Raw genomic sequence first — 22,327 nt, forward strand, 5'->3', positions numbered from 1 at the left:
GACCGTCCATACCGAAAGCATTTAAAGCAGTATATTTTTCATACGTGATAATCAAAAGATCACACTAATGATAATGCTTGTTGTCTAAACTTTCGAGGTTGAATGGGCAAAATCTTATCTAAATCCCCATAACTGAGTGATCTCTGCTGGGATAGGCAGAATTTTGCCCCCATGAGTTTTCTTCCAGGGTCCCATCTGTGAATATGTTACATTACATGTTAAAAGCGGTGCTGCAGATACAATTAGGATGATCGATCAGTTGACCTTAGAATATGGAGATTATCCTGGATTATCTGGGTGGACTCAGTTAAATCACATGTGTCCTTTAACTCAGAGTGTCTCCTGTGGGGGCGCAGGGCAGAGAGATTCAAGTGTGAGAAGGAACCTATGTGCTGTTGCTGGTTAGAAAATGCAGGGGACCAGACAGAGGAATGGGGCAGCCTCTAGAAGCCAAGAGTCAAAGAAGTGGGGACCTCAGTCCTACAACTACAGGGAAATGAATTATGCCAAAGCTTAAGTAAGCTTGTGAGTGAGCTCCTGTCCAGTACCCCCAGCTAAGAGCCCAGTGTGACTGGCACCTTGATGTCAGCCTAATGAGACTCTGAGCAGAGAATCCAGTCATGAATGCCACACTTCTGACCTACAAAACTCGGAGATAATTAATGGTGTTAAGTTGCTGTTTGTGGTAATTTTTATTTTTAATTTTAGAGACAGAGAGGGTGCATGAACGGGGAGACGGGCAGGGGGAGAGAAGAGAGAGAGAGACAGACAGAGACAGAGAATTCCAAGCAGGCTCCATGCCCAGCACAGACCCCAACACGGAGCTAGATTCCACGACCCTGGGATCATGACCTGAGCCAAAATCAAGAATCAGATGCTCAACCGACTGAACCCACCCAGGCGCCCCTGTTTGTGGTTGTACCAAGAGAAAACCAACACCTAGGCATAAGAACTGTTCTTTGCTTTATAACCACAGCTATCCCTTTTGAATCTGTCATGGTTAATTAATTTAAAAATATTCATTTCCTGACTGTGACAAAAAGCTGTCTATTCCTAGTAATGTACATGCCATGATCTCAAGCTGGCCTTCTGGCATTTCTCTCACCCTTCTTAGTTTCAAGGCCTTCACTCCATATTTTCTTAGAATAAGTGCTTGGATATACTGCTGCCCATTAGCATATTCGACAGAGGCTGTACAGGATCATTGGAAAAGAAAGCCCTTCAAATCTCTATCTTCCAGGAAAAGCCTTCTTGTGAGGGAGGCAGTGCCTGCAACGTCTGGCTAAGAATCGTGTCTTATGTGTACCGCTTACTCTCTCTGTCCAACACAGGACATCGACCAGTGATGGTAGGTAAAGCCCTCGACCTCATCAGTATGATTCGAGTGCTTCAAAGCCTATACCAAAGCATTTGCTATCTAATTCGGGGAAGGACCCACCCAGTGTTACAGAGACAGCCTAACACAATGACAATTAAGTTACCAGAAGCAAAAGACTCTGAAAATGTTAGGTGTTCCAATAAAAGAGGGTGCTGCTCTAGGAAAGATACTGGGAACAGTGGTCTATTTTATATTAATTACTGTATAAATAGTACAGTTTCCACATGTTGACAGCTGGACAATCAAGCATATCCCTGAGGGAAGAAAGAAAACTCATAGAAAAGTATTCTGTGGTCAGTCCATCACTGCCCAGAGACATGGAAATGTGGCGAAATATTCAGTCAGCTTAGCCACAGTTGAACAAACTGAGGAAGAATCTGGATAGCAGAGCCCTGAACAAAGACCATGCCCTTTACTGTTTAAAAAAAAAAAAAAGAAAAAATAGAGAGAAAGAGGAGAGAGTGAGGGAAGAAGGAAAGGAAGGAAGGAAGGAAGGAAGGAAGGAAGGAAGGAAGGAAGAAGGAAGGAAGGAGGTAGGAAGGAAGGAAGGAAGAAAAAAGGTATTAGAGAAAGTTGAGATATTTTGATATTTTCAAAATAAATAACATGCAAATTTTAATATGCAATTCATTAATATGATATTTTTGAAATATAACCCTTTCCCTCTCACAGTATATTTTGATGTATAACTTTAATCAGCTACATTTATCACACTAGCTAAAAATTATTAAAGCAATACAAGTACAAAAGGGTAAAAGAAACCAATCTGAAACATATGATTTTTTAATGCTCCATTAATTGATAATTTTGCTTGAAGGAAAGATTGGCAAAAAGAAATGGAATTCTTTAGCTCCTTGTTTTTACTTAAAAATTCCCAACAGTATTCACTCAAACAAAGGACTTAAGTTCTCCACTGGAAGGATAAAAAGAAAAGTTAGTTCTAGCATATCCTACCACATGCTTAACTACAGGGTAAAGCAGTATCTATTCAGATTCTAATCACATCCTAGAAGTGTAGTATTTATTAGGTTGAAGACTGCCAAGTACTACTATATCATAATTACAGACATTTTTTAATTTAAATTATATTTAGCTCTTTAATTCAAGCACTGTAGTTTGGAAAGTGTTACCCATCAAAATGTGTCATGTTTATGTACATGAAACCTAGCAAGAATTTTCCAGGAGTTCCCATGTTCCATTCTGTATATAATTACTCTTTATTCATTACTCCTTTGATATTCAGAATCTATGCATAATTCTGAATGTGTGCAAACTCCCACTAAAAACTATCAGCAATAAACATCTTTTGTAATGAAATCACTTACTAACAGTCTGTATTACAGAGTTCCCTTTAAGATGGTGCACTGAATAAGCTTTATTTACTTTTCTCTCAAAATCCCATTAAAACTACAGAATGTAAATTTAAAAACAGATAAATGCCAAGCAGTGCTCGAAAACAATAAAGGGCACCATCGTCAAATCAGAAAAGTTGAAAAATTCATGAAAGATGAAATGGCATTAAACTGATGAGGAAATCTAAACAGAGAACCACAACTCAAAACAGGTGGAGATCAAGACTGTGGCAAAGTGTTAGCTGCTTTTCCCAACAGGGAAGGTACTGCAATTCAGCAGTTCACAGAGAATAAAAGTGGGCCACCGGAAGAATCATGAAGGTCACCAGTTAAAGCACAGACATCAGGGGGCACCTGGGTGGCTCAGTTAGTTAAGCGTCCGACTTCGGCTGAGGTCATGATCTCACAGTTTGTGAGTTCGAGCCCCGTGTTGGGCTCTGTGCTGACAGCTCGGAGCCTAGAGCCCGCTTCAGATTCTGTGTCCCCCTCTCTCTCTGTCCCTCCCCTGCTCATGTTCTGTCTCTGTCTCTCTCTCTCAAAAATAAATAGACATCTTAAAAAAATTTAAAAAAAAAGAAGTAGAGAGTAGAAATTCAGGTAACCCCTAATCTCTATAGGGGTTGTGACTGCTATGAAAAAGGAATAAGATGTTCTTGGAAAATAAAAACATGATACCAAAATTAAAAGAAAGACTGCAGCAGAAAGGTTGATCAGTAGAATGGATGGGGCAAAGCTGAAGACCAAGCAAGAGATCTGGAAGGTGAAGACGAGGCAGCTGTAAATGACGTGGAAGGGAAAGATGAGAAAAGGTGTAAGAGGAAGAATAGAGAACCAAGGGATCCCAGACCAAGATGATTTCACAGGTGAACTCGCTCCAATCTTCAAGACATGCAGAAAAGCTAATCCTTACTTTGTTTAAACTTTTCCAGAGCAGAAAAAAGATGAAGAACTTTCTAGCTCATTCCACAAGACTGGCATACCTGGAATATCAAAATTGTGCAAGGAGAGCATTAGAAAAAAAGACAACTATAGACAAAGCTCACTTGAGAATTTTGATATAAAATGGCTAGTTAATGAATCAAATTCAGAAATATATTAAAATAATGATACATTGTGATGGAACAGAATTTTTCCCAAGGATTTAAGGAAACTTAAACACTAGGAAATTTACTCAATATAACTAGGTTAAAAGGGACAGTCAAATGGTATTAAAAATTGTGGGATTAGTGTCTGATAATTACAATAACCTATTTAGTTATGAGTGTGTTTTGGGAGTGGGGAGAATCTCTTATTAAATAATCTAGGAATGAGAAGGGGATCCTTACCTTGATAAAGTGATTATATCAGAAATTTTCTGCAAACATTATACTCAATGGTAAGATATAAGAATAGTAAAATATAAGAAATATAAGATAAAATATATAATATTCATATATATATATATATATATATATGAGAAAAATATAAGAAAAACTCCCTTTAAAGCCTGCCATCACTACAATATTGTTTTGGAAAATTTGGTCAATGGAATGTAACTGCTGAAGGGAAGGAGGAAGGGAAGCAGAGAAAAGAGGAAAATAAATATATAAAACTGTTACTATCTGACAGTTATATGCTTGTGTGTACTCTCACAATATTACATCAATATTATATATCAATTACATATTATATCAATATTATATAAGAAAAATGTACAAAATCCAACAGATTTCCTACATATCTGTGATAACTATTATAATATGTAATAGATAAGAACTCATCCAGAATGGAAACAATAAGAATAACAAAATAAAACATCTAATAATTAAAAAAAATTTTTTTTAACATTTATTCATTATTGAGACACAGAGAGAGAGACAGAGCACGAGCAGGGGAGGGGCAGAGAGAGGGGGAGACACAGAATCTGAAGCAGGCTCCAGGCTCTGAGCTGTCAGCACAGAGCCTGACGCGGGGCTCGAACCCACGAACGGTGAGATCATGACCCGAGCCGAAGTCAGACGCCTAACCGACTAAGCCACCCAGGTGCCCCAAAACATCTAATAATTTAATGAGAAATATGCAAACTCTATGTAAAGAAAACTATAAAAATTTATTGGATGTCCTGAAAAATAATCAGAATAAGTGGAAAAATATACTATGTCCCTGAGTGGAAAGACTTGGTATAGTAAGGATAAAAATATTCCCCAAATTAATACATAAATTCAATGTAATCCCAAATGAATTTCCAATGAAATTTTTAAAATGGAACTTGTCAATCTTATTCCAAAGTTCAACTGGAAAGGCAAATTCAAGAGACTTGAGAATATTTTGAAAAAATTGCAAGCGGACATACCTTGCCATATGTCAAAATGCACAATAAGGCTACAGTCATGAAAACAGTGTGCTACTGATGTAGAAGTGTTTTAAAAAGTTTGGCGGAATACATTAGAGTCTAGAAATAGACACACATAAAGGAAGGTAGAGTATACTAACGGTAGCATTTCTTTTCTTTTTTTTTTAATGTTTATTTTTTCAGAGAGAGAGAAAGAACGAGCAGGGGAGGGGCAGAGACAGAGAGAGACAACACTGACAACAGCAGAGTCCGACGCAGGGCTTGAACTCAACCAACTGTGAGATTATGACCTGAACCTAAGTTGTAAGTTTAACCGACTGAGCCACCCAGGTGTCCCTAAAGGTAGCATTTCAAGTCAGTAAGGAAATGTGGAAGTGCTCGATAAATTGCATTGGAACAGATCGTGTTGGGGAAAAACCAGAAGTCAGACCTTTACTTCACATAACTTACAAAAAATTGTAGGTAGATTATAATTATATAAGTGTTCAATTAAAATAATAAAAGTAGTAGAAGAAAATGTAAAAGCGAACTTTTATAATCTTGGGACAGGTATTCCTAAAAGTGACACAAGACATAAAGAACACATTGCCATATTTAATCATCAGCCCTTTCCCCTCTTGGCCTCCTTACCCACTCAGGGCCCAATACCCTCCTTGGGCAAGGTCCTTTACCTGCCACCATGGGGGCTTACTATAGCCATGCCCCCTGAAGCTCCTTTGAAATGTTTCTGAGCTTGGAGTCCAAGTCCTGGTTCTAATAGTGACAAAATGGTATGCATTTAACTACGACTTTCTGTCAACCGTGGGCTTCCTTATCTCCCTATGCATTTCATAGAATCCCTGATTATCAAAGGCAGAAGGCAATGACGCGTCCTCATTTGACAGCTGAAGGAAGGAAGGCCCCGGTGAATAAAGAGACTTGCCTTGGAACACATCCCCAGTTGCTCGCAGTTCTGGCTAAATACAGTGCTCCCAGTTTCTAAGGCAAATCTGCTCTCTCCACATTATAACTTCCTGTGGCCTAATCTATAAGTGGGTAATCTCAGGTCAGGTAAGGAGGCTGACTACAGAGAAAATCTAGACCCAGCAAAGTCATTTTCCAAACCACATACGAAACAGTAGGGATTTAACTATAGCCAAGATACAGATTAAACTTGTATTGTTTCAACAGAGTCTCTACTCAGACCTTTATACTGTCATTTTAATAAAGCACCTAAGAGACAGGATGTGGTCAAACAGAACATAGATAGGTCATTTGTCTTTATTGTTCTTCTCTGAGCTTCCTACTAGCATTTCACTGAGTGTGTATGTTAGAGGGTAGGGATTAGGAATGGTATTTGGGGGTTGGTAATATGTCATGAAATCATAAAGTTGAGCTTTTTTATATTTTCCTAATGAGAGGAAAGTTATTGTAACTATAAACTAAATTTTACTGCTTCAATCATAGTAACCATGAAATAGTCCTCAAACACCTTTCAAGATAGTTGAAAATTACTATTCCAGATGATTTATGTTTATACTTTTTAAAGCACAATTTTAAGGAAAAAATATAAATAAATAAATCTGAAGGAAAAAAGTACACAGGTTAGATAAACCAGAGGCCCCATGGGTTATGAGTAAATCTGAACTGGTGCCATATTTCTGAAAAGGACTAAAGTAAAGGAACCCAGGAGACACAGTAAAAACTAAGACACGACCAATTGCACTACTGACAAGGTTGTGAAAAAACTCCTTGATCCAGCTGGATAGATTTAGCAGCTCAGAAAGAATTAAAGGAGGGAGGGAGGGAGAAGGAGGGAGAGAGGGAGAGGGAGGGAGGGAGAGAGGGAGAGGGAGGGAGGGAGGGAGAGAGAGAGAGAGACAGAACAAACACCAAGACAAAAAATGCAGTCAAGACAAGGATAAAAGAAAATGCAAAACAATGGCTCTCCACCTCAGTTGCAAACTAGAGAAGGCTATGTGGGTTCTCAAGTAGCCACAATATTGCAACCATCTTGCTTGGAGTTAGGCTGAGACATCACACCAAAGGCACGTGGCACCAAGCAGCTTCTGGCCAGGGATTTTACATTTAGAAATGTAAGACCCAGTAACATTTAAGGAATTCTCCCTCCTGCCAGATAGCCATCCTCTTGCCCCGAAGCCATGTGACAAATGATCCTGAATACCACGTTGCCTTTTATGCATCTGTTGTCTAAATCAGTGTAGAAACTGGAAGGAGAGACTCTGAATTCTGGCCCTTAGCAAAAGGGTACATTTTAGTGTCATAATGACAGTTTTGGCAGAATGGGGCATTCTTACTTGAAATGTCTCTGCCATACTGAGAGCTTTGTCCACCATAACCTGAGTCTGGCTCAGTCAAAGGGACTATCAGTTCTAAATTTTAAATACATGAGCAACTATGTAAAAATTTAAAGAGCAAACTGTTTCTTGGACATCCCATTTCATGAATGTCTCTGATCACTTTTCAGCACTTGCAAAGTTTTCGTTTTCATTTGTGCTGTTTTCCAGTTTAATGTTATATCACCCAAATATTCCTCTCAAAGTCACCGTTTAAAGTTTTTTGTTCTCTATCGCTTGATCAAAGGTAAAACGGTTTTTGCGTACTGTGTGTGTGTGTGTGTGTGTAATGGCATAACAAAGGGAACACATTCTTTCTGTCAGAGATATCCACCTTGGTCACTGTATCAAAGAGACTCCAAAGCACTGAAGTAAGTGGGCAAGAGGCTGTTTTTAACCCTATCTGTAGTTCAGGGATTGTGGGAGACACAACACGCACTTGAGAGCATCCTCACATGCCATCACCAAAGGGCTGCCCGAATCTGTGACACGGCGAAGTCTAAACTTCAGTTTTACCTCTTCTAGGTACATCTGGATGTGTCTGACCTGAAGAAATGCTAAAGGTGAATCAGACTCTGCAGTCCCTCAGCGCGTCTTGCACCAGAGTCTTACTTGCCTGAGAAAAACAGGTCATGGCCTCCTTCTCAATGAGGACCTAACATCATTGGAAGTGGATGACTGATGTTGTTGCTCAAACCTGACACTAATCTATCTTCCCCAAACCACATTCCATTGGGTTGTTGTTATCACCCGAGAGCTTTTATCTGACCACTACCAGGTAAGGAAGGACTCAACGCCTCCAGTGTGCACCAAAGGGAGAGGGAAGATATCACTGGTCATTTTCAAAAGCCGCTTTGTCTTCCTAACTACATTCAATTCAGTTATTACCACTATGACCATACATATGTGCAGAGAGAGATGCACACTAGCAGTATTAGCTTTTAGGCATTTTCTGCAAATCATTCATATTTCCCTTAGTAAGCAAAGGAGGATCCCCAGGTAATGATGTCTATTACAACCTGTAGTCTAAAAACGTGTGTAAAGACCTTTTTACTGCAGCCGTTACAATAGAGAAAAGAATTTTAAATGCACATACAGCTAGCCTAAGTTCTCGAAACTTCAACACTAATGCTTAAGTATTTACTTTTATTTAAAAGTAAAAGTAAAAGATCTCATGGTTCGTGAGTTCAAGCCCTGCGTCAGGCTCTGTGCTGACAGCTCAGAGCCTGGAGCCTGCTTCCGATTCTGTGTCTCCCTGTCTCTGCCCCTCCCCCACTCGTGTTCTGTCTCTCTCTGTCTCTCAAGGGTGAATAAACGTCTAAATAAATAAATAAATAAATAAATAAATAAAAGTAAATGTCAATTAAGTAGCTGAAATTGCCCAAAGCAATTAGACTAATTGTACCAAGGGTCTGGATCATATCTCCAAGCAATCAAGCAACTCATATCCAAAAAAACTAACAATTTCAATGCTTAGTATAGAGCCTATAGCAATTTCCAAATCTGCAAATTCAAGAATTGAACTAGAGGATCCTTTCAAGTTCGCTGTTGGGTTTATAAAAATCGTCGACTATTTATTTCTTCAGTACAATGAATATGAGAGAAATTGGGTAACAAAGTTGTGAAAGAAGAAAGGGAGAAAAGAGGCATTATGCATTAAACATGCTGTCTTGCATCTAAACTGAAAACGAAGAGAAAATTCAAATTTTGTAAAAGAACTATCTCATTTGTGAGGGAACAAAGTTGTTACTTTTTTGCTTCCCCCAAACTCATAATTATAAATGATATAATTTCTAACAGAAAACAAGAGCAGAAGCTTCCAAAATTTAAAAGTACCAAAATTTTGGCCTGGAAGAAAACACATATTTATTCTGAGTAAAAATTCTGTTACATCAACAAGACACATTTTGACATAGAAAAATACCTGTTTAATTTTAGAAACAAAGTAGGGAGGCAGAAGGGAAAAACTAACTACAGCTAACCAAAAAAGAAAGAAAGAAAAGAAACCACTTCCATATTCATTAAATAGAATGTCTTGTTATTTTCACAGGCAGTAAAAACTTTTTGACATCCCATTTAGTCTCAGACTGGAGAGGTGTCAATGGATCTTATTTGACCTCTTCAGTGTGTAAAGAGTTTACAAACCTAACCAAATTTAGAATTAGTGGGAGTTACACACTTATGTTCCTTATACATAAGAGAAGAAAATAAGGCCCTTTTATGCCAGCTTGGAGTTGGGCTTGAATTTTTATGACTTATTTAGAAGCCCTAGGGAATGAAAAAAGTCTCTGAATGGAAATACTGACACAGGCTTAAATATAGTGACATAGACAAGCACGTCTATGAAACAGCACCAGGATGTGACTGACCACTCCAGCACGTCTGAAATGCAGGCAACATCATACAATCAATTACAATGGACTCAGTTCCGGTAGAAATGTAATGGCAAGTTAGAGAATCAAAATTTCAGGTTGGTAAACTTGTTTTTAACAGGAAAATATGCAAAATGTATGGGATGTTTACTCTGATACGTGGAGGAAAGAGAAAATGTAAAATTTCTGCATAGACTCTCTCCAATTGTATTACAGGATTAAAAACAGTCACTCTTAAAAAAAAAAAGTCCAAGCTGTCATGTCAATCCTGAGAGCAAATGTGACTCAAGAGTTTAAATCAGTGGATCTGAATCTGTGCTTTCTTTCTCAGATCTTACATGGTTTTGTGCTAGACAGAGACAGACAACAAATATTTGTTTTTGTTTGTCTATTTGCTATATTTTTAATTCTTTGGTGGTTTTTTAAAAACTAGCTAAACTTTTCCATTTATCATCCTTTCATTTTCCTGAAAGTCACTTTTTTTTACTTGAAAATTGGTTTAGTTTCATTTTATAGTTTCTCAGTTATTATTTTGAATCCCTTCAACACCTCAGAGTTTCCAGCTACATTTTTTTTTTACTATTTTCCTCTGGTTTTAAATTTTTCACATTTGTCTTTTTTTTTTTTAAAGCCATTCAAACGTATTCAAGATCATTTTCTTTCTTTTGTCATGTTCACAGATACAGATCAACATATATATGTGCACATTAAAATGTCTTTCATGGTTTAAGAAGCAAAAAAGACCACATCATTAAAACACTAACTCGTTTAAGTAACGGTTATGGGCAAATATGTGAAAGACGCTGTACTAAGTGCTAAGGGGACTATAAAATGAATAAAACGCCACTTTAGGGCCTCAAAGAGCTTTTAATACACATAAGGCAGTGAGTATCAGCACAAAAGAAGAGACAATGTCGCTACATTTCAGAAAAACAGTGTTTCTAACATTCACACAAATGTGATATCACTGTTGCTATCATTCTTAGGTAACACATGGAAGAAACACAATGTAAAAGGGTAGAAAACATTGGGATCAAAAACAGTCCTTAAAAATTTTCTAAACTAACCTGCCATATACTTTCAATTTGTTTGTAAGCCATGTTGTTTTCTGGGGCTGTAGGTCTCAGTATTTACACTTAGGTTTTTCCAGCCTCTCACACGATACCAAGTAACAAAGCAAATGAAAAGCTACCCCTTAAGGAGCCAGCAAACTGCTCATGCCAATATTTGTTCTCTTTTTCTATTTTTGTTTGCCATTAATCTCTCAGTTTCGAACAGGAGATGGAACACTTATGCAATTTCATTTCAATTTTGCAAGTGAATCTATAATGAACATTTAATTTAAAAAATCAAGCTACTTTAAAAATATTCCATATGAATGTTTTGCCATCATCACTGACATATACTTAAAAATCTATGGTGTTCTGAATATCATGCTTAAGTTTTGATATTTCTATAGTAACCCTATGCCTACCCAAAAATCACTTCTGTAGATCTCACTTAAACCATCACTGCTTTGGAGTGAGTAATTAGGAAGAATTCTTTTCAACAGGCTATCAGAAAGACAGCGTTCTTTATTCAAAGCTGTTAGGGGCAAGTTTGGAACTGTGGTTAATCCAACATTACTGATTTAAAAGGATGGAATATCATATAAAAAGTAATAGGAGGAGGTAGTTTAGAGGAGAGAGGATATTGAAGCACACTTCATACGCTGTGTTTAATATTATAAGCTTAGGAGAGCAGAAAATTCTGTATTTTTAAAACCAGTACTTGAGTTTCTATCTGGAAATTTCACTTATGTGGAATACCTCATTCCCAGATGGTGTCAGATAGGTGAGGTATTATTGTAGTAAGGATACAAGACAAGAAATTGGATAACCTTTCAAGTATCCTTTAAATGTCACTAACTGGGATGGTGATAGAGGGTTTTTTATTCTCTGCTAGAGTACATCAGCAGTCATTTGCATGCCAGGAAAGAACGTCTGGAATAATCCAAAAGGGCAAAGCTTAGTTCTTTCACCAAAAACAAGGACGTGACAGGCACAAAAAGGGAAATGAAACAGGATAAAAGCATCCAAAGCAGACTTACTGTTCAACAAAATCCCACAGAGAAACTAGCATGTACACAGAGACACATACCATCTTAACAATCGGTTCTTGACAAAGCCTTCTCTTGACTACTACGATGCTTTCTTTAAGCTACTCACAGACACAAAACCCAAAATTGATGAAACATATAAATTAGGAGTGAGTATTCACTGTTCAAAAAGATCTGCCAAGACAGCTCTTTAAATCTTTCTTCTGCTTCTTTTAACGAGGGTTTCTTGGATGAGCAGCCTAGCACAAAACACAGGGCTTCAGTGAGCCTAGAACAGGGCCTGTGTAGAGTGGCTCTTAATGAACATTTTTGTGTGTGGAATGAATGCATGAAAGAGCACCTCTTATATGAGTGGACTGTATCTCAGAAATGTACCTGTGAAGTCGGCTGTTTAGAACGGAAGAGAGCACAACTCCAAAGAAGCCATGCTATACATAAATTAAGGTTAAATCCGGGCTAATCCGATGGTTTTCTGAACTCATTAGCATACCTGGGTTATACTACTGATAATGCCAGCTTCAATTCTGAAGTACATGCATATGCAGGAAGAGAGAGAGAAAAAGGAACATTTCTCCTCTTGGTGCGCATCATTAGCTGAGAAAAAAAAATGTTTGGAAATGGCATTTAGCCTCTGGCATCCATTCACACTTTCTACCTCCTACTTCTTTCCTTAGTGACCAAAATCCCTGGTTCTTTTTGCTCCAACTGTGGCAGGCCATCCAAAGGGACTCTATCTTCCAGAGAATTCCATGCACCAAATAAGTGACTTCTTTTTTCTCTCAATCAAAAATCTCCATTTCTTCAGGGATATTCACCTCAGTCAAGTGGAAGGGAAGCTAATCTGGTTAATTCACACTAACATAGAAAAGAGTTCTATGTTCCTATGTATGTTTTTGCTGCACCAGATGTGTCTAATTAAGAGGGATTTTAGACAGTTTAACAAGATGAAGTTTAAGCATTCAGCCTGTGGGAGCTGGTTAAATTTATGAATTATATACTTGCAGAGCAGTGGGGCTCGGAGAATAACCATTCGAATGTACTAGCCATTTATAAGTTGTGAGCTGCAAAAAGAAAGAACATAACAGGGACTTGTCCTCAAGCTGAGCAAAAGAAGTGCGGGGAAGTCCACACATTTTATTTCAAGACTTGCCTGATTTTCCCCTCGTCAGTACACTTCTTAGAAACCTCCCTGCTCTCCTTCAGCAAAGAAGGAAATTTAATAGGCTTTTAAGGGTAAATCAGACTCGAACGCAAGTCAGGAAAGGCTCCAATGAGAACTTACTCTGTAGGTGGGACAGATGGCAGATGGCTCCTTCACGGATGGTCGCATCTGGAGAATATCGGTACTGATTCAATAGGAGTGGAGGTGGATATTAAAGACACCTCAGAGGGCAGACCCATCGAAGGGTTAGAGGCCTTGAGGTCAGTTTGTAATGGGAATTCACTCCATCAAATACCTGAAAATTGTCATCCATTAACCTAACATGATGATAAGTATTATAATTTAATGCAGACAACTTAATTCAACAGACAACACTGAGTAACTAAATCTTCTTGAGTAGTATTTTTTTTTTAGAAGCAATAGCCTTAATAATTCTAATCAATTCTAACGGTATAATTTCTGCTCTCAGAAATGTTTTTTTTAGCCAATATGTGTTGAAAGTCTAATACACCCCATGAAAATAAAAATCTTTCTTTTTCTACACGACGGGGAGACTTAAGATTACAGAGAAATATTTAATGTCTACATAAAATCAACAGAAACATGTTTGTATCTACGTTGATGTTGTCAGTCAGGTGGAGAGAAAGCTAATCTGATTAATTCACACTAACTTAGAAAAGAGTTCTATTCACCTACATGTTTCAATTAGGATTACTTTATAATATAGTGGGCTTAACTCTCCTAGAATTTAACGAGAACAAGTGAAATAGAATTCAGCGATGCATTATCCTTCCACATACGAACTCTTTCATGTCATTAGTGAAATGCATCATAAGATAGCAAAAATGTGTGGAAAAATGAATAAAATTTTTTAGCATAGATAAACTAAGAAATTGTGTTTAAAGGTGATCTATTCTTGAAAAACAATTTGAAAGTTGAAATCTTTGCACTACTGTAAAACTGGGGTGGGGGAGGGGAGTGGTGTTTAATAGCAGATTTAGAGGGTTTCTGTTTAGGTGAAGAAAGAAAGATATAACCAGAAGGAATTGAAGGAATTCAGAATAAGCCTGTATGCCAGTGAAAACCATAGTAGTTGCTCAGAAAGTATTTATTGAAATCCCCTGTTCTATTTATGCATGAGTGGCATCAGCCAGATACAATTGCAGCAACGTTGTCATTCGCTTCCCCCAGAAGACAGCCATTTATTGTTTCGGGCCAAGATTTAGCAGACCAGTCTTAGACCACCAGTCCTTCTCAATTCTCTATCCACAAAACCAAAAAATGTATTCTGTTCTTTTAAAAGTTTATACACATGCATGGAAAACCAGAAGTTTACGTGTCTAGGCTGCTTTCTCATTGCTTGCAAAACTAAAAAATAGGTTTTTATTTAAAAATAGAACTTGGCAAATGAATAGGCCATTGAAGACTTTAATAAAAATAAATGGCCAAGATATTTCACTTTGAGAAGCATCAACTATACAGGCATGCTAATCACTCTTTGGTTTTCTATTTTATTTTCTTTGAAAAGAGCATGCATTTTCTTTTTTTAAATAATTGTTTTAATATTTATTTTTGAGAGAGAGAGAGAGAGAGAGAGAGAGAGAGAGAGAACAAGCAGGGGAGGGGCAGAGAGATTGAGAGACAGAATCTAAAGCAGGCTCCAGGCTCCGAGCTATCAGCCCAGAGCCCTATGAGGGACTCTAACTTACAAACTGTGAGATCATGACCTGAGCCGAAGTTGGACCCTTATGCATTTTCATAAGACGCATCACACTGGGTAAATTTCAAATTTGCTTTTACTGGGCAACATAAAGAAATGTGTAAGAAATTTACAAAAGTAACAGACCTTCAATTATTCCATCTAATCAAAATTAATTTTCATTGTTTCCAAAAAATCTTCCTTGTTTTTGTCCATACATATTTGTAATGTCACAATTGCATTCAATGTTTCCACAATTTTAAATTGTTTTTCACTTAACCTTATGTTATCAATATTCCTCATGTTGCTTTATAGTCAGTATCAGTATCATAAATAAAAAGGTTGATTTTTATGCTATTTTAATCTGGCTTTGGATTAGGATAACATTTACATTTTTAAAAACTGACATACTTCCCATATTTTTACATGCTTGAGAAAAATGCAGAAAGCATGAGAATTAATTACTTCTTCAAAGTTTGGAGAAAAATCCACTGAATATCAAATCATGTGTTTTGGAAATGGAGTTTTACTAAAAACCTTGATTTTTCCTGCATCAGTGGTCATTTACAACTTTTCTCATTATAATTTTATAATTTAATTTGTGTGGATAATACCAATTCATCTGCACATTTGCATATGGTATACTGTCAAACAACTGTGCATAATACACCATAATTTAAAAATATTTTTAATAACTATATATTGATTGCTATAGCTCTTTTTTCACTTCCAATTTTATTCCGTACCAATTTTTGCTTTTTTCTTTTAGTATTTCTTTCAGAGTGAAGTCTTAATTTATCTAGTTTTCAGCTTTCCATTCTAACTTTTTTTTGTTTTATTTTTATTCTTTTCATTTATCTGTACTTGAATGACTTGATTTCCTATCCTTTCTTATCTCTTCAAATAAAATTCAACAAAGCTTTAAATCATCTCCAAGTTCTGTCCGCTCTGCTCACACTAGATATACGTAGTTTTAAATTTTTAAAATTATTAGCGAAATAGTCTTTTATTGCATCTTTTACTTCTTCCTAGACCCAATCATTATTTACAAGACTCATTTTATATCTCAGAGCATTTAGAGTTGTTTTCACTGTTGGCCCTGGAACCGCAAACAAACAATGTGGCTAATTTAAGTCTTTAAAAATGTGTTGAGGGGGCGCCCGGGTGGCTCAATCAGTTAAATGTTCGACTTTGGCTCAGGTCATGATCTCATGATTCATGGGTTCAAGCCTTGCATCAGACTCTGTGCTGACAGCTTGGAGCCTGGAGCCTGCTTCAGATTCTGTATCTCCCTCTCTCTCTGCCCCTCCCCCGCTCATGCTTTCCTTCTCCCTCAAAAAATAAAACAAACATTAAAAAATTTTTAAGTAAAAAAAAAAAAATGTGTTGAGATTTCCTCTGAATCCTCACAGATAACACATCTTACTTGAAAAGAAGACCTCTGGTTAAATAATCTAAAAGGTATATTAAATAGACCAAATTTAAATTCCTTTATAAAGCCCTACTATTCACATAACAAGGTCTTTACAAGGGTCACCTGCAGCAAAGTTTGTGCAGTATTTAGCAGAGGGCCTAGCATGTCATAACTACTCAATAAATGATTGGAGGTAGTAGATATAATAATAACAGTCATCGGGGTCTGGTAGTAGTTATGTTTTCCTACCTCTTATTCAGGCTCAGCTGTATTACTGATCTGGAGAAGAGTAACTAGCTATGCGTTTCTGGTCTGGGTTTTCTTCTTAATGATCTAACATGGCTGGACTAGATGCTTCCTGAGGTTATTTCCAGCTCTAACATTTCTAAGTCTCATTTGAAGGCATTTCCAGGACCTGGACTCTTATCTATACCAGATGTAGGTCACACATATCCTTTGCTCTGAAGCAAGTTGCTCAAACACTCTTTATGAGCAAAACTCTCTGGAAACTGAAGTCAAGACAGAAATTTTTACCAAACTCACTACTCCACCAGAAAGATCTGGACAGGCAGAAATCAATCATTTTTGGAATAAAAGTAAAAATTTCAAAGCTATTTATCAGCTCTACTTGTGCTTTCCAGGAATAAAAGTAAAATTTGCAAAGCAATTTAAGCCAAACCTACACTTTTCCTTCACAAGAGTCTTGGCACCCATGCTAATTTGTGTTCATTTTCCATCACTATTAGCAATCATCTTAAGAGAAAAGATGAAATACAAAGTATTTGCATGGCTGGTTATAATTCAGGGCATTCCTCCTCCAAGAATGTGTACCATTGAGATTAAAAATTACTATGAAGAATGAAAATTCTCATATTCATCATTAAGAGTGAAAATCCCCAGTAGACCATTATCCACTAAGAAGCACATCTGGTAATTAGAAACAAAACAAAGCTTTCAAATTAAATTATGGGCTATATGTGAATAATCTTGTGCAAAAGCAATAAAAATTATGCCTTTATACCTGATGAAATAAACCCCTTCCTGCAGTTTTAGTGCTGTTTTAAACAAGGTGTCATGAAAAGCACAGACTTACCTGTACGATAGACAAAGTTGCCTTCGGTTTCCGATGATGAAGGAGACACCAATTCTTCCTCAAATTCATTGGAGCTAAAAGATCCCGAATGGTTTCTTTGCCTTGTCTTTCCCATCATGGCAGCGTTTGTGGCCATGACGTGTCTCAAAGAGTCGTTAAGGTAACGATTCAATAAGCTGCTCTTGTATTTTGGGGGTGATACGTAGTCCTCACTGGCCCGTGACTCTGGCCTCACTCCAGCTTTTATGACTGAGCTCTCACTTTTAATCACAGGATGGTGAACTGGATTATTATAGCCCCCTTCATTTATGTGGTTTCTTGGAGGATTTTCTCCGTCTAAGGGAGAAAAATATCACTAGGTAAAACTTACATATACTTTTCTCCCAGCCACCCAACTGTTACAGTTAATCACTGAATAGATACATAAAGAAAGAATATTTATTTAAAGTGTTTAAAATTGTCATTGATATTCAAGATTAATTTTTAGGCACAGGAAGCAGGAATCTATGTAATCTCTCCCTATGGTATTTTAATTTTAATGAATTTCAGAGAAAATGTTATTCTGATACACGATAAATCTATAAACAAGAGGAAGCAGCCATAATTCTGTTGGTCATTTATAGTATTGTAAAAGTGAAGTTACTTCGTGCAATAAAAAAGAACCATTATGGCACCATTATGTTTTGTGGAGTCAACCTTAAAAAGAGCAATTGGGGTGAACTTCCTGGTAATGGAGGCAAAGCAAAATAAAAATATTAACAAACCTTCGGAACACGAATCATCGCTGCTTACACTAAGCCGCTCAGCATTTCCTTGAACGTATTTGTTGTACAACTTTATTCTTAAAGCCCAGCTTAAATCTGGCTGTCGAACAGTATTCTTAAGCCGACGTCTTGCATTAGCAAACCAATTTGACACCTAAAAAAGTTTTATTTTCCAATTAACAAAACATAAAATACGACCCATCACATAATTACTTTCCCACAAAGGACCAAAGCCTTTCTCAGTATATCTGATCATTAAGTATTCTCTGAATGTAATAGTATTAGACATTCATCCCGTTCATTCATTCAACAAACATGCTGAGCACTTACTATAGAGACTGAGCGCATACTGTATTCTGGGAATAAACAAACAACAACAACAACAACAACCACCAAAAAACAGGCCTTGCAATCAAATGTTCAGAATAGTAAGAGGGGTAGGAGAGTGTACAAATAACTTGAAAAATTTTTTTTGATGTTTATTTATTTTTGAGAAAGAGAGAGAGAGACAGAGCATGAGCAGGGGAGGGGCAGAGAGAGTGGGAGACACAGAATCGGAAGCAGGTTCCAGGCTCTGAGTTGTCAACACAGAGCCCAATGCATGGCTCGAACTCATGAGCTGTGGGATCATGTCCTGAACTGAAGTCAGCCGCTCAACCAACTAAGCCACCCAGGTGCCCCTAAATAACTTTAATATAGGAAAGAATGTGATGAATGGCTTAAAAGGCATTGAAATATAATGATACAGGAATCCAAAGGAAGGAGGAGTTACTTTCATATATGATTCAAGACATCATGAGGAATTAAGTGAAGAGTTGAAGGAATATATCATGTATAATGGATAGGGAAGTGTGTTCCCAATAAAGAGGACCTAGGAACAAATATAAGTCAAATTCCAGAGATATTGTGGTGGGTAAGGAAGACAGAAAATTTAAAGATGACCTTGAGTCATCCCTGTGTAATCAAGAGAAGGACAGTGCCATTTTGAGAAAGAAAGTAGAACTGTTTAAGGATGAAATGATGTGCTTGGTTTGGGGAATGATTAGTTTGAGGTACTAGATAAGCATACTGGTGAGATGGGCAGAAAGAAAACAAAAATGATATCTGAGACTTAAGGGAGAGGAAGATCAGACACGTGTCAAATGCACAGAAGTGACAGCAGGCAGTTTTGAGTAGGCAGAAAGGTGGTTGAAGACCAAACCCTGGACACCTCTAGAGATCCAAGGGCAGGAATATAAAAGAGGAGCTAGGAAAACAATCAAATAGAGCAATGAGACAAGTAGAGGAAGAAAAAACGCCAACTAACACCCAGCTTTAAGTTGAAAGTCAAGTGCTTCTAAAGCAAATAGGTGAAGACAAAGAAACAAACACTGTAAAACAAAGGAAAGTATTTCCATGTTTGTAAAAGATGCTGTTGGATTTCCAGAGGTTAAGATGGTACTTGAGATTTCCTTCAAAATATCAGGCTATCATCAGGGAAAAGATATATAAGTAAATAACCAGAAAGGCCAATACTGGCTTTTAAAAGAATGAAATGTGGAAAGAGAATTACATCTTTCTGCCAATTTATTCTAGAACATGAGTCCACATTACTATAATAGTTTGTGTGGCAATGCTTGCATTGGAAGTTTCTTTTTTATTTTTTTAGATTTATAATATAAATATACAGTTCTACACATTGCCGAAGACCTAATTATTGAATGAGCCTATAGTGAATCCTCCTTTTTTATAAAACAAAACCACAACTTTTTCCTCTTTATCTCCAGGGGTTTTTAAAGCATAGTAGCTTTCCCCAATTTACATACACATACACATACATGCACACATGTATACAAAACATATCATATATAATATATACATTCAATATTAATTACTTTCTTTGTGTTTTAAGTAACAACTTTAGTCTTAAATTTATGTGCATTGATGTGATAACTCACGTGGCTTTTCAGAAGTCTTAGTCTTTATCAACCCCTCTTTCCTATTAAGTTGTGCTATTATAGCTATGATTTCATCTGGCTTCAAATTCTCAGTCTTCTCCAACCTCTATAGACAGACAACTTCTGGGACTTTTCATTCAACAAATATATATTGAGTAGCTCTTGTGCTCTAGCCATGGTGGTCAGTGCTAGGAATGTTTACTGTTAAGATAAATTTCGTCCCCTGCACACATGGAAGGATTAGCAGAGAACTACATATTAACTGTGATATATGGGTGAACATTCACTATGGAAGCACGAAATGCCTGGTGCACATCATGGCCGATGTATTCACCCATGTCCTTATTAGTAATAACTGGGAATTTTAGAACATTATTTTCCTGAACTTCCATATCTTCCATTCTATGAACTTGAATGAATCTTCACCACCACCATCAAATTCAAGTGTTGATGTGCCATTATGATTTAAATGCTTACCTTCTTCAAATCCTCATTAGTGTCCTGTTGTCCTATAACTGTGGTGTAAATGGAAAGAGACTTGGTTTCCTGTTTTGAATTTGCCAAATACATGTGTGGATTTGGGAAGTCACTCAACTTTTCTGAACTTCAAACCCTTCATGTATAAAATGCATTAGATGGTTCCTAACATCCTGGCCAACCCTGAAAACTAAGATCTGTGAATATAGTCTACACTCTCCTACAGAAGTGTTAATTCATTCCGTTTACAGTTGGTACTAACCTATCTTGTGCTCTTGAACACCACCCTTTCAGGCAATCAGACATGTGTGTTTATGTCCTTCTCTGCCCCCTTGACATGCAGAGGACAAACCGCAACTTCTCCTATGCCTATGTAACTTATATTTATTGGAATTCAGCACCAAAACTTTATTACTTTCTTTACTAAACATCATATAATTCAGACTAACTTTAAATCTTAACTAACCTTAAATCTTAGTACAACCATCACATAGTACAGTATAAAATACAATTCTTATGCAAGTCTTCACATTTTTATTAAAATGCAATGGCCTTCTAATTTCAAAAACATTAACACACTATAATTCTAGCATACAAAAATGGGAACCTTTATTTTTTATTTTAATTTTTAAAAAATGTTTATTTATTTTTGAGAGAGAGAGAAAGATAGAGTGTGAGTAGGGGAGGGGCAGAGAGAGAGAGAGAAAGAGAGAGACAGAATCTGAAGCAGGCTCTAGGCTCTGAGCTGTCAGCACAGAGCCTGATGCAGGGCTCGAACTCATGAACTGTGAGATCATGACCCTAGCAGAAGTCGGAAGATCAAATGACTGCACCACCCAGGTGCCCCAAAATGGGGACCTTTAAATGTCATGGTGGGATTACATTTTCATATACAGGGATCATATCCTTTTTTTGTGCTCTATATACTCAGCTCTTACCATAATATATTAATTACATATGAGAAGATTTCCCAGAAAGGTTTGCTGATACCTAACATGGGCTGTCTCTGACCTGATTTCATAACTTTGACTGGCAAAAAAAAAAAAAAGCTAATATATTTACTCTGCCAGTATTTTATTGCCAGAAATTTACAGTACAATTAAGGACGGGATATAGTCCAAGGTGCTTAATATCTGCTTGCATTAAGTCATGCAAACAGCAAACAAACAGTTGGTTAAGAAATTTGCATAAATGCTGTTTTGCAATTTTTTTTCCTGATGAATTAATGTAAATTCCATCTGTTTCACAGAAGGTAAAAATACCAGTTCAGATTTTCTACCTTCAACTTACTATGGATTCCTTGCAAATCTCATTAACTTCTATTTTACATGAAATAGGCCTCCATGGTAACATGGATAGGTTCTGCAACAGCATTTTGATATCAAACTCAGAGCTTTAAAAACACTGTATTTTATAGTGAAAGCTTGGAGAACCAAATATCTAGAAGTTGGAAGGGAAAACTAAGTAGTTTTCATCCCTACTCTAACAGAGGTGTTTACATTGATCGTATTGACAGAGCAATCATTGTAGTAAGCCCAAAGGGATAAGATGGCATCTGTCCACCTTTGAACATATAGAATTAACAAACTTATTCTGAGTTACTCAATGGAAACGTTGAAAACCTCATTTCCACACCATGTAGTGTAACACTTGGAATAATGTAGAAAGAGCAATCTGAGATTCTGTTGAATATTTAACAGTTGCCATAATCCTTGCAGTTGATAACTACATATATATCTCAACAGAAGCACTCAGCTAGCAAAAAAGGCTCTATGTCAACAGAAGGGGCAAAATCTTAAAAAGTAGCAATTTTAACCAATGGCACATGGACATTATCATAGGAATGTGAAACTTCTATAAGAAGAGGAAGCATTAACATTCACTCATTAAATGGAATCTCAAACTAACTCCAC

General features: G+C 36.9%; 1 protein-coding gene across 1 annotated transcript in view; it reads right to left on the reverse strand.

Moving 5' to 3' along the window:
- The window catches only part of MKX (mohawk homeobox), a 62,988-nt gene that overhangs the window by 33,989 nt on the left and 6,672 nt on the right, over window positions 1–22,327 (reverse strand). Inside the window, exons 3-4 of the mRNA XM_047065050.1 lie at window positions 18,001–18,154; window positions 17,237–17,572 (exon numbers count right to left, since the gene is read on the reverse strand). Of these exons, the coding sequence (XP_046921006.1) occupies window positions 17,237–17,572; window positions 18,001–18,154 (490 nt within the window). The remainder of the gene's footprint in view (window positions 1–17,236; window positions 17,573–18,000; window positions 18,155–22,327) is intronic.

This window comes from Lynx rufus, unplaced genomic scaffold (genome assembly GCF_022079265.1).
Source record: "Lynx rufus isolate CCGP_SWC_20201006 ecotype Redwood Valley unplaced genomic scaffold, mLynRuf1.p SCAF_7, whole genome shotgun sequence".
NCBI lineage: Eukaryota > Metazoa > Chordata > Mammalia > Carnivora > Felidae > Lynx > Lynx rufus.